Below are 14,093 nucleotides of genomic sequence, written 5' to 3'. Positions count from 1 at the left end.
TGCCAGGGCTGTCTCTCATCCTGTCTTTGCCAGGGCTGTCTCTCATCCTGTCTTTGCCTTCCTGATCCCCCTCTTAAGAATTTCCCTCCCACTCTTTATATTGTTCAAGAGATTCATTTGAACACAGTTGTTTGCTTTCTTAGAAAATATAAGGGTGGATAAATCTCTGGGACCTGATCTAGTGTGACCCATGACATTATGGGAAGTTAGGGAAGAAATTGTGGGGCCGCTTGCAGAAATATTTTTATCATCTATAAATATGGATCAGGTGCCTAGGAATTATAGACCTGTGAGTCTGACTTTAGTAGTGGGTAGATTGTTGGAAGTGATTCTGAAATATAGGATTTATATGCATTTGGAGAAGCAAGCAATGATTAGGGATAGTCGGCATGTTTTTGTGGGAGGGAAATCTTGTCTCGCAATCTTGATTGTGTTCTTTGAGGGAATAACCAACCAGATTGATGAGGGCAGAGCGGTCGACATTGTTTATTTGGGCTTTAGGAAAGCCTTTGACAAGGTTCCGTATGGTAGGCTAATTAGTAAAGTTACATCACATGGGATTCAGGGTGAGTTTGCCAATTGTATACAAAATTGGCTTAATGGCAGGAGACAGAGGATGATGGTGGAGGGTTGTTTTTTGGACTGGAGGCCTGTGACCAGCAGTGTTCCAGAGGGATTGGTGCTGGGTCCATTTTGTTTGTCATTTCTGTAAATGATTTAGATGATAATTTAGAAAATGTGGTTAGTAAGTTTGTGGGTGACATCAAGATTGATGCTGCGGTGGACAGTGAAGAAGGTTATCTGAGATTACAAAGAGATCTTGATCAATTGAGTCAACGGGCTGAAGAGTGGCAGATGGAATTTAATTTGGATAAATACGAGGTTTCGCATTTTGGTATAACAAACAAAACAAGATTTTTCAGATATCATTAGGGCCTTGGGTAGTGTTTTAGAACAGGGACACCTAGGAGTTCAGGTACATAATTCCTGAAGTTTGCATCACACATAGATAGGGAAGTTAAGAAGGCGTTGAGCACACTTTCCTTCATTGTTCAGACTTCAGGGTATAAGAGTTGGGATGTTATGCTAAATTTGTACAGTATGTTGGTGAGGCCTCTTTTGGGGTACTGTGTCCAGCTCTGGTCTCCCTGTTACGGGAAAGATATTATTAAGTTGGAGAGGGTTCAGAAGAGATTTACAAGGATATTGCCAGGAGAGGAGGGTTTGAGTTAAATATAAAGAGAGGCTGTTTAGGCTGGGCTATTTTTCACTGGAGCGTAGGATGTTGAGAGGTGACCTTATGAAGACTTTTAAAATCATAAGGGGTATAGATATGTTGAATAAGGTGTCTTTTCCCTAGGTTAGGGGTTTCAAGATGAGGGGGCATATTTTCATAAGGTGAGAGGAGAAAGATTGAAAAAAGACATGAGGGACTTTTTTTACACATAGTGGTTCATGTGTGAAATGAACTTCCAGCGGAAGTGGTGGATGTGGGTACAGTTACAATATTTAAAAGCCATTTAGGTAAATACATGAATAAGAAATATTTGACGGGACATGGGCCAAGCACAGTCAGGTAGCACTAGTTTAATTTGAGATTACGGTCGGCATGGACTGTTTGGACCGAAAGGTCTGTTTTCATGCTATATGACTAAATACCTGAACCAACAGGAGGGAAAAATCTCAGTAGGTCATGGTTTTGCAGCCTGTTAAAATGATGGGGATAGAAGTACTCTGTAATGGGAAAGTAGACTGTCATTTCTTGTACCATCTGGAACTAGGTGGACAATTACTGTTCCCGTATAGACGATGGTCTCTTAAGAAAATAAAAGATGAATTTCTAGAGACGAGCTTAAAAGACTCGCATAAGGATTTCATTTTTTTAAACTTTTATGGTGACAAGCTAATATCAACAACTAAATATTACTGAGTAGGAAAATAATACATTAAACTGCAGAAATTGCATCTATATTCATGTTTTAGCACACTTGGTAACCACATACCAGACTTATATTTGATAAAATTTCCTCCTTAAGATTGCAGTCTTTTCATGAAACAGTTGAAAATGACTCCAGTTTGTAACTAGCTTGTCCCTCATTTTGCTGTATTGTAATATTCAATGACTGTTGACAGCCCATTCTCTCGATCTTCTGAGAAACCCTGACCAGCCTCCCGGCAGCAAGGCTCGCTCCAGTGATTCCTCCCCTCTGATCATGACAGGAGAAATCTCCCAGCGTTGTTAAATTTCCATGGGTTCTGTCTTTTCAATCAGAGAATGTTTTCCCACTGTAGTTTGTCTGGCAGTTAACAGAGAAAAACGGATCTTTTCCCACTGTTGTCTGTGGCAGCTTCCTTCCTGTCCCTCTGCCTAGCACTCTTTCCCTCCTTCTCTCCTGTGTCCAGATTTTTTTCGAAGCAGACTTCTTGACGTCTGTCAGTCTACATGGAGGAAGAACAGGTGCCTCTCCCTCTATGTTCGGGTATGAAATATGAAGTTTGGGTCTCACAAAGTCTGAGTCTGGGATTCCTTTATTCATGTTAACCAAGACATGACCTATTTCTGGCAGAATCCAATACAATGTAACACCATCCCCTTTTCCAGGATATCTTATTTTACCTTTTAAACAGACAGTCGGTTTAAACCCTAAATGTCTCATAACACCACTAATTTATAGTAAGTTGTCAAGACGTCCTGCACTTCCATATGAAATGCTTTTCCAGGCAGAGATAAAGGAAAGATCAGCATCCACAGTTCTTTTGGTTTTTATAAAGGAAAGATTAATCACTTGACTCTTGCATAAATTAAAGGACATCTCCTATGAAAACCTGAAAGAGGTAGTGAAGTGCATTTAAATTGGCAGAGGTCCTTGTTATGAATCTGACTCCATTGTTAGTATCACCCCATAAAACAAAGCAGGGAATTCAACATTGACAGCTAAATGGTGATATGTATCCTTGCCATTATTTGTTAGCGAACTGAGAGCATTGTGCAAATTTTACAGAATTAATTAAACTAACCAAACTAGCTTATAGAAGTTTTTAAAGAGTGTGACAGTGTTTATTATTTGAAATAATGATTTTTTTCTTACTTCATTATATTAATTGTGTTCCTCTTGTAATGCAAGAAGGGCAGCAGTTGGTGGTGCCCTAGATTATTTTAACAAAACATATGACTAAAAAGTTTACATTTCTGATGCATGTATTCCAGTAAACTGACTTCAGTGCTCCAGTTAATTCAATTTTATTGTTTATCTTTGATCATCATTAGATTTAGAATTTATATTTATTCGACCATTCGCTTTCATGGATGAGAAGCCTTGACAGCAACTAAAAATTTAGTCACGCAATCAGCTGAGTATAATTGAATTCATTGTAAGCAATTCCATGTTGCTAAATAAACTTAATATGGGAATTTGCTGTTTAGATATTAATGTTATAAATTCCCTTGCTGAATTTATTTTGGGATATAGCAATGTTATAGCATCTTGCTTCTGTAAAACATTATATATTTATGTAACAGTAAAATTCTTTTGAAAACTTTTAAATATTTTTAAATATTTTTGCTCATTTTACATGATTAACTAATCAGTGTGAGGTAAACCTGCAAGTCAGATAACTTTATATACTGGTAATTTATTAAAAGCATCTCCTTATCCCACCTAGTTCATTTTCCCGTCTGTCGTCCTCAGCATTTCAAGCGGGCAGCTTGATATAAATGCGATTAGCTGGTTATGACTGGTTGATGTTTAAAAAAAAACACAAAGTATGTAGTATCATATTTTCTAAAATAAGAGGCAACTGCATGTTTTACTTTGTAAAAGTTACATTCTGAAACTTATTATTGATGAGGTGTGACTAGCCAATTGAACCTGTTTGAAACCTCACTTTGACTGTCGTCAGCAAAGCCTTATCAAGTGTTTGGGAATAGATTGCACGCATGTTGCAAGTAGCTCCTTTGTCATTAATCCCTATGAAATTAAGGCAGCCATCAGTTGCTAAGTGCAGTGGTTTAACTAGTGCAAATGGAACGCGTAAAGCTTTTGTACAATAAAAAGAGAAACTTTTGAAATTTGAACTAACCTTGTTTAGGTATACAGGTAGCATTTCTTTCCTGTGTTTATAGGAAGGATTTCTGTGGTGGTGCTGGAGTTAGGAATGCACAAATTACTAAAATAATCACGTGGCTTAACAAGATTATTAATAAGTAAAAGCAAACAGCATGGTTTGTTTCAAGAGGGATAGAATTGAAAAGCAGAAAGGTTGTGCTGAATTTGTATTGAATCTTGGTTAGGTCACACTTGGAAAACTGTTGGCAGTTCCGGTCTCCACATTATAAGGACAGAAGCATTGAAGAATGTGAGAAGAAGATACACAAGGGAGATACTAAAAGCGAAAAGTTAGTTATCAGAAAAAGCTGAACAGACCAGATTTCTTTTCTCTAGAGAAAACTAATAGTAGTCTTGTAAGATTAAATAAAGTTTTGAAAAGCAAGACATATAGAGGACAGAGATACAGTGTGGAGCTGGAGGCCGCATCAGAGGAGCAGGAAAGTTGACATTTTGGGTCGGGACCCTTCTTCAGAATATCATATCAGCTTGTTAGGATACCAAAACTAGAGGTTATAAGTATAAGTTGGTAATTTATAAATCAAAAGGATATTCCACAGAAACTTATTTTTTTTATTCATTCATGGGATGAGGGCATCGTTGGCTAGGCAGCATTTATTGCCCATCCCTAATTGCTCAGAGGGCACTTAAGAGTCAACCACATTGCTGTGGGTCTGGAGTCACATGTAGGCCAGACCAGGTAAGGATGGCAGTTTCCTTCCCCAAAGGACATTAGTGAGCCAGATGGGTTTTTCCAACAAGCGACAATGGATTCAAGGCCATCATTAGACTCTTAGTTCCAGATATTTATTGAATTCAAATTCCACCATCTGCCGTGGTGGGATTCGAACCCGGGTCCCCAGACATTATCTGAGTCTCTGGATTAACAGACCAGGGATAATACCACAAGGCCATCACCTCCCCTCTATTATTTGCCCGAATAGGAGACCCACTACCATAATGAACAGTTGAAGCAAATAGCATTGATGTATTTAAGGGGAAAGTTAGATAAGTACTTGCAGAATATGCTGATTGGAATGGATGAGGAAAGATGTTGAGAGACTTGTGGAGCATAAATACTAATATTGCCCAATGAGCTGAACGGTCTCCAGTTGTGCTGTAGACTTCTATAATTCTTCTCAAGAAATTTCAAATACCTGCTTTCATTCTATAGAAATGTGCTTAATTCACCTTAAAGGTAAAATTACATTCTTTATTTCTTGAAGTACCTGCTTGATCTCAGAGTCATAAAGTCAGAGAACTATAGAAATAGACCCTTCAGTCCAACTCGTCCATGCCAACCAGATATCCTATATAAATCTAGTCACGTTTGCCAGAATTTGGCCCATACCCCTCTAAACCTTTTGTATTCATATATCCATCCAGATGCCTTTTAAATGTTGTAATTGTACCAGCCTCCACCACTTCCTTTGGCAGCTCATTCAATACACGCACCACGCTGTGGAAAAAGTTGCCCCTAAGGTCCCTTTTAAATCTTTTCCCTCTCACCTTAAACCTATGCCCTCTAGTTTTGGACTCCCCTACGCTGGGGAAAAGACCTTGGCTATTCACCCTATGTATGCCCATCGTGATTTTATAAACCTCTATAAGGTCACCCCTTAGCTTCCAATGCTGCAGAGAAAACAGCCTCAGCCTATTCAGCCTCTCCCTATAGCTCAAACCCTCCAACCCTGGCTGTTTGTTCATTTGTTCCTTCCCATTGTCAAAGATGATCTTGGACAATGGGAGATTTACATACAAGACTGATTTAAATCCAAGAGTTGAACTAACCCAGACAAGAAATGCTCGGGGGAAAAAAAAACACATTTAACGATCTGAAAGGAACTTTCCACAACGTAGAATGTTAGCAATTAAAGATATACCTGTTGGTTTCTCCTCTGGTAAAATGTCTGACCTTCTCGCAGTTGGTGAAAAATGAAGAGTGCATCATGCAAAAAAATGTAGGTACCAAGTAATACCCCATCATTCTGTGTGTATGCACTATTCCTAATTGAACCTCTTGAGAAGGAACTATTTGAGATTGTTTCCATTGTAAGTGTCAATTCTGAGGCCGCTACCCCCTAATGAACCACTGTTTCCTTTAAAGACTGAGAAAGATTGAAACTATTGTCTTCAGCCCCTACCATGAATGCTATCCCCTTGTCATCTCCATGGCTAACATCTTGAATTGAAATAGAGTGAGAACAACATAGCTATTAAACTTGACTCCAAATTGAGCTTCCAACCAAAATCATATCCTTTGGATGTAAAAGATGCCTTTTCTCAGTAAATTGTCTTCCCAGTGAATGTGATGGACAGCCTGCTCACCCAGAACCAAAGTACCACTGAAGTGACCACTTGAAGGTCTCTTGCCCTCCACTGACATTTAGTTAATGATGGGGATGGGAGCGACACTCTATGTGGAGGACCAGCTGTTTAAGTTATGACTGTTGCTTGGCAGATTCTGGGAGTGCGGGCAGGGAAGAGTGCACTTTCCTCTTTGGGCATTTTTTGTTTCACAAAGTGACTTCTTGATGTCAAAGTCTATCCCAATGGCAAGGGTATTGCCGGCCTTATCAAATGCTGTGTGACAGAATTCCTGTCCCTTACAACCGGAGATCCTGTCAGAATTACAAGTTCATAAAATCACCTTTTGCACTAGGGGGTGATAATATTTGATTTTTTTTTCTATATTTTGGACTTGCTTTTATTTATTTCCTTCTGATTTCATGGCTTTTGTGTACATCTCTTCATTATCAGCTGAGCATATAGGCTCTTAGGACCCGTTAGTACTGTACTCATTACACTGCTGTATGTGCAAAATATTTGTACTTTATTAGGCTCTTGACTTGTACTTCAGGGGTGGAAAGTAATATTACTGTAACAATATAGTAATAAGAGAGTAATAATAGCCATTTTAATATTTGAGTCAGTTCATTCTCATTTGTGGAAATGCACAACAGCTACCTGCCCGAGATTCTCTTCTTCTTTTGTGGGCTATGAATGTTACTGGCTAAGCCAGCATTTATTGCCCATCTCTAATTGCCCAGAGGGAAGTTAAGAGTCAGTTACATTGCTGAGGGACTGGAGTAAAATGTAGACCAGACCAGATAATGATGGCAGCTTTCCTTCCCTAAAAGACATTGGTCACATGGTCACCATTTGAACAGCTTTTCAAACCAAATTTCTAAGGTGTAAGCAGAAACTTTGGCAGGTTACCAGGCAACATAAGGTTTCCTTGGATTGATTATCTTAGTTCTTCACCTTTTTTGGGGTCTTTGGAAAGCCCTGAATGAAAGCCAAACAAGTTTCAGCAGGCATGAGCCCCACTGGCTGCAGAAGGATGAACTGGGTACTGCATTTGCTTGGCTGCAACGTGCTTTCAAATGTCCTAAGATTGCAAAATGTAAGCTCTATCTCAAGGATGACTCAGAATTCCATTAACCTGCTTCTAAAGTGCTGCTCAAATGGGCAGATACCTCTCTTGATCAAAAGTTGAGATGCAGAGAAAATGGGATGAAAAGTCAGCTCCACCCCTGCCTCCTGCAGCCAATTCAGTATCAGTATACATCTTCTAATAAATCTTATTAATTTGTGGCTCAACATTATTAGCAATTTTCCATAATTCACATTGAATAGAAGTAAGTCACACATAGAGTAGCATCATAAACAATTTTATTAGTGTTTTTATATATAAAATACAAAATTTGAAATAATGAACAGCTTTGTGGCTACAAGTGCATTTCATTACAACTTCTCTTCTCATGAGGTGTTCTGACAGAAGAACTTTGGGTTTATACATTGCCTTTATAGTTTGCTATTCAAATGTGCAACATTAATTTCTATTGCTCCAGTCAATGCAGTAGCATCAATATTAACAAAAGCACCTTCCTATGATTTAATTGTGACATAATTAAATGATAAGTTTAGAATTTATCACTTTTGTAACATAATTATTAAATAGATTAGTTTTGGATAGATCCACGTAGCGAACAGGAATCATTGTTTTTTGTAATTTTGAATTATTTTGTGGCATTTCAATGTGCAACACAATGCGAGAAAATAAAGTTGTGGAAGTATGTTCAGGAAAATTGCCACTTGTTAGTGTAACCTCATTTGGTGTGAGACTTTGTATTTCCTGCCTGCCACAAACGGTGTTTGTATATGCTATTTCTTTGCAAACAATTTTAGGTTTCATTTGAAGGGACTTGGATGTTTCTCATTGAAATGGATTAAAATTACTCTATTAGTGAAGTAGTAGTAGCAAGTTAATATTTGATATTGAATTTTAAAATCTTGAAGCAATAAATTCTAACCACATCATTCAACATAATAAGAATTCTCAGTTCCTTTTTTCTGGGTTACGGTGGGGATTACTGGCATTGAATCCACTTTAAAACTGTAGTACTTAAGTGACGATTACAATGTACTTCTTATGAACTACTGTTTCACCCAAAACCTATGCCATAAAAGCCAGAGAGAGTAATGGGATAGTTTGATAACCTTTAGACTGGAGCAAACAGTGAGCAGGACCTGCACTATGTCTGACTGATGGCTCCAAAGAAAGGGCTGCACTTCCTTCATCGTCAGGCCTTGCTGAAATATCTGGTGTGAGCTGCCAGCACTCAGCAGGAGAGTTGTCAGCTCATCACTTTGGTGGATTCAGAGAGGATGCATTGGCGGTTGATCGTAGACGGAATGTGATTGATGTACATCAAAATGTCTGACTAATTAAAAACCCAGAGAATGAAGAATGCATATAATCAGAGGAATGTAAACCATTGGACTCTTCTGAAGGTAATTGAACAAAGACATGATCATTTTCACATAATTGTATTATAGCACTTCCTGAGGCTTGATCAACATAACCTTCTGTATAGTCATCGTATGTGTACATCACAGGTTCATTATTTTTGAACAGTCCAACCCAAACATTTCCTCCTTTGACTTGTATATAGTAAGAAAATTGATAGATGCCTGGTATTTGACATGTAAATATCCCAGTAGTGGGATCATAATTGTTGTTTTGATTAGTCAGTATTTTGTTAAAAGCTATTGGTTGTCTTGCAGGTGGAAATGATTCTAAAAGAATGGCTGTGAAAGCCGGATATGATCTCATGACATCCGGTGTTGCATAACCATTATAGCCTCCATATTTCCCAGGATTCACAACTTCTCCTGGGCGTCCTGGTGGACCAGGGAGTCCAGGTGGGCCTGGAGGGCCGGGTGCCCCTGGTGGGCCTGGTCGGCCATACGGAGTTTTTTCATTAAGACTAGAAGAAAGACCTGGTGGTCCAGGGGGACCTGGAGGTCCTGGCTCTCCTTTCTCTCCAGGGAATCCAGGAGGACCTTGAAATCCGGGTAGACCTCTTGGACCTGGTGGTCCGGCAGGTCCAGTTAATCCAACTTCACCTCGGAATCCTGGTGGCCCAGGACGACCTGGAAGACCACTGTCACCTGGCTTACCAGGTGGCCCGACGGGTCCGATAGCGCCTTTTGGACCAGGTGGTCCCATTGGTCCGTCAGCGCCTGGTAAACCAGGCTCGCCTGGAATTCCAGATTTTCCTGGGGCTCCCCCGGGGCCTATCGCACCCTTTGGACCTGGGTACCCTTGCGCTCCAATTGGACCAGTCATGCCCTTTGGTCCTGGTGCGCCTGGTACCCCAGGTGCACCTCTCAAACCTTGTGGCCCAGGTGGACCAGTTGATCCAGACATTCCCGAGCTCCCTGGGCTGCCAGGCTCACCTTTCTCCCCTTTCTCTCCACGATATCCTGCTGGGCCTGGGGTACCAGGGTCCCCTTTAAGTCCCGGTGGGCCTGGCCTTCCAAAACCGGGAAGGCCAGAATCACCTGGTGGACCTTGAGCACCAGGAGGCCCCTTGGGCCCAGGAGGTCCTGGCAACCCTGGTGTGCCATCTGCTCCAGGTTTTCCAATTCCTGATGGCCCAGGTAATCCTGGGGAGCCTCTCTGACCTGGGACACCAGAAACTCCAGGTGGACCTGCTGTGCCTTTTTCGCCCTTTGTTCCTCGTAAACCAGCAGGACCAGGGGCGCCTGGTTTTCCATATCCTGGTTCACCACGGATTCCTTGTGGTCCTTGTTGCCCTGGAGGACCTCGTTCCCCTGGTTGTCCTGGAATTCCAACTCCTTTTTCTCCTTTTGCACCAATAGGACCAGGATACCCTTGTTCTCCTTTCTCCCCACGTGGTCCCATCGGTCCTATAGATCCAACAGGCCCTGGTGGGCCTGGTTTACCAGGATATGAAATTCCCGCTGACCCAGGATACCCTCGAGGACCTTGCTGGCCTTTCGGTCCTTGCATTCCATGAGGCCCCATGATACCTTTGGGTCCAGGAGGTCCTCTTTGTCCTGACTTTCCTGGTGCTCCTGGAATGCCGGGTTTTCCAATTCCTGGCATCCCTTGCGGTCCTGGTCGTCCTGGAGAACCAGGTTGTCCTGGCAGTCCAATCCCTGATTTTCCTGGGTATCCTGGTGGGCCTGGTGGGCCACGTATCCCAGGGGGACCCGGTGGTCCACGGTGCCATCTAACTGTTGATGTCAATAAAGAAAGAAGAGATCTCATTTAGATTATAATATGAGGACATTGTGTACGTGGTTAAGGGTTTTCAAGTTCCCTGATTGGAACGGAGTAACTGACATCACAGATATCCTCCTGTAGGGTACACACTTTGAAGATTAAAGTAGTTTTGAACAATGCTTTTTGTTTGCAGTGATTAAAAACAAATTGAAAAATTGAGCTTTATCAGCCAGTGAGCAATCAGCTGTTAGAAATACTTTTGTCAACGAATAATGGGGAAGGTGTGGGGTTGAATTTGAAAAACACAGTTGCAGTTGCTGGCAGAACAGGATTCCTTAGGAATAGATTTAAGTTCAAGATTTAAAATTCACCGGGGTGCCTTTTGCAGATATGCAATTAAGCAGAATTAATTATGCATTGGTGCATCTGTATAAGCTACCGAAGTAAACCAAATTTGTGTATTTGTTTTATTTTGCTAATAATGAGAGCATCTGTGCTTTTCTTTTGTGGTTACCAAGCTTGCATCAGCCCACAAATTAAGTAAATTTATATACCAAGAGAAAAGCCAATGTTTTCATTCTCTTTTATGTTCTAGAAGACCATGTTTCCTGACCCTATATATTGTTTGTAGTTTCATATTGCAAATATTTTGCTTCATGTGATTTGGTAAATAGTTCTGTCGAGTTACATTGAGTGTACAGCCCAGTTGGTTTAAAACGGTCTTTATGCTCATTGCCAGCTTCCTCCCAACTCTCTTATCTACCACCTCAATATTGTACACCTATTTCTTTCTTTCTCATGTATATTCCTAGCTTTTCCTTGAATATGCTCTGCTTTCTGCCTCAAAAGGTTGGAGGGTTTGAACTATGGGGGGAGGTTGAATAAGCTTGGGCTATTTTCTCGGAGGCTGAGGGGTGACCTTACAGGCCAACTGCTGGCAAATGGGACGAGAATGTAAGATCCGAGACAACAAGGTGTAGAGCTGGATGAACACAGCAGGCCAAGCAGCATCATAGGAGCAGGAAGGCTGACGTTTCAGGCCTAGACCCTTCATCAGAAAAGGGGGAGGGGAAGGGGGTTCTGAAATAAATAGGGAGAGGGGGAGGCGGATAGAAGATGGATAGAGGAGAGGATAGGTGGAGAGGAAACAAACAGGTCGAAGAGGTGGGGATGGAGCCAGTAAAGGTGAGTGTAGGTGGGGAGTTAGGCAGGGGATAGGTCAGTCCAGGGAGGACGGACAGGTCAAGGGGACGGGATGAGGTTAGTAGGTAGGAGATGGGGGTGCAGCTTGAGGTGGGAGGAGGGGATAGGTGGGAGGAAGAACAGGTTAGGGAGGTGGGGACGAGCTGGACTGGTTTTGGGATGCGGTAGGGGGAGGGGAGATTTTGAAGCTTGTGAAATCTCCTCTATCCATCTTCTATCTGCCTCCCACTCTCTCCCTATTTATTTCAGAACCCCCTTCCCCTTTCCCTTTTTTGATGAAGGGTCTAGGCCCGAAACGTCAGCCTTTCTGCTCCTATGATGCTGCTTGGCCTGCTGTGTTCATCCAGCCCTGCACCTTGTTGTCTCGGATTCTTCAGCATCTGCAGTTCCTACTATCTCTGATTCAATTTTAACCCCACTTCGAAGCCTCTTCTAAGGATGCCTAACCTGAAGAAGTTACCCTCCGGACAAACCTCAGGGGATCTCTCTCCTACTGCAACTCTCTCGTAATCTCTTCGGCCCTGAAACTGCTCGACCATGTCCTGAAGCAAACCAGGTACGACAGCCACATCACCTTTCTTAGTACCTGCCTACGGAACCAGATCATCCCCAATGGACTACAATCCACATTCAAGCCTTCGCAATTTGGCCCCAACCGTGACAATATCTACACTCATGGCATTGAGATCCTACAGAAGCGTTTCTCCCTGCGACTCCTGAAACACACACTTGCAGCAATGCGCCGGCATCTCCAGGCACTACAATCAAGCCTACCCCAGCTCAGAGCATCCCTCTCCCAGACCTGCAAAGGACCTCTCCTGTTTTTCATTCTTCATAGGATCCACAACCTGAACTCACAATTCTACTCAGCTTTATTGGACACTAAAAACCATAAGTACAGTAAACTTACTGGTGCCTACCACCCAAAACGGGCTTCCTCCACCCCCCAAATCCCCAGCCGTACCCAGGACCTTCCCCACAATGTGCCCGCCGCTATTGGCCATGAGGCCACTGTCGGAGAACCCACAGATGATGTCACATCCGCCACCGTCGGGTTCCCCACTTGCGGGACAGCGAACGCCATCACTGCCGATGCCACCGCCTCCATTTCCGAGACCAACACCACCGACACTTAAGTCGCACCTACCGTCACTGCTACTGCCGCCGCCTACCCCGCTCCGCCCACCGCCGGCGCAACTCCGCCCACAGCCGACGTCGACGTCGCTCCACCCACAGCCTCCACAGCCAGCAGCTCCAGAGGGGACAATAGCACCCAGCCCTGCCGAGTCTTCACCATCCCCCCAGACCTCCCCCTTACTGAGGACGAACGGTCAGTCCTCAGTAAAGGGCTCACCTTTGTCCCCCTCCACCCACACGTCAACGAATACCGCTCACGCTTGGACATAGAGCAGTTTTTCCACCGCCTCCGCCTCCACGCTTACTACTTCAACCGCGAGCCTAACCCTCCATCTACTGACCCCTTCTCCCGCTTCCAACACACCCCCTCCTCCTGGACACCACCCCAAGGCCTCCTACCCTCCCTCGACCTCTTCATCTCCAACTGCCGTCGAGACATCAATCGCCTCAACCTCTCCACCCCTCTCACCCACTCCACCCTCTCCCCCGCATAGCGTGCAGCCCTCCGCTCCCTCCGCTCCAATCCCAACCTCACCATAAAACCCGTGGACAAGGGAGGCGCAGTTGTAGTATGGCGCACTGACCTTGACGTCGCCGAGGCCAGACGCCAACTCTCCGACACCACCACCTACCGCCCCCTTGATCATGACCCCACCCCTGAGCACCAAACCATCATCTCCCAAACCATCCACAACCTCATCACCTCAGGTGACCTCCCACCCACGGCCTCCAATCTTATCGTTCCCCAACCCCGCACTGCCCGCTTCTATCTCCTTCCCAAAATCCACAAACCTGAATGCCCTGGTCGACCCATTGTCTCCGCCTGCTCCTGCCCCACCGAACTGATCTCCAACTATCTGGACTCCATTTTCTCCCCCTTGGTCCAGGAACTCCCTACCTATGTCCGTGACACCACCCACGCCCTCCACCTCCTCCAGAACTTCCAATTCCCTGGTCCCCAACACCATCTTTACCATGGACGTCCAGTCCCTCTACACCTGCATTCCCCATACAGATGGCCTAAAGGCCCTCCGCTTCTTCCTGTCCCGCAGGCCCGACCAGTCCCCCTCCACTGACACCCTCATCCGCTTAGCCGAACTCGTCCTCAC

General features: G+C 43.5%; 1 protein-coding gene across 1 annotated transcript in view; it reads right to left on the bottom strand.

Moving 5' to 3' along the window:
• The window catches only part of LOC109931113 (collagen alpha-1(XIX) chain-like), a 62,048-nt gene that overhangs the window by 32,016 nt on the left and 15,939 nt on the right, over positions 1-14,093 (bottom strand). Inside the window, exon 4 of the mRNA XM_048597024.1 lies at positions 8,826-10,655. Within this exon, the coding sequence (XP_048452981.1) occupies positions 8,826-10,655 (1,830 nt within the window). The remainder of the gene's footprint in view (positions 1-8,825; positions 10,656-14,093) is intronic.

Source organism: Rhincodon typus, chromosome 5, assembly GCF_021869965.1.
Source record: "Rhincodon typus isolate 14 chromosome 5, sRhiTyp1.1, whole genome shotgun sequence".
Classification (NCBI taxonomy): domain Eukaryota; kingdom Metazoa; phylum Chordata; class Chondrichthyes; order Orectolobiformes; family Rhincodontidae; genus Rhincodon; species Rhincodon typus.
The sequence above is the reverse complement of the archived record's forward strand: the minus strand, read 5'-3'. Positions and strand labels throughout refer to the sequence as shown.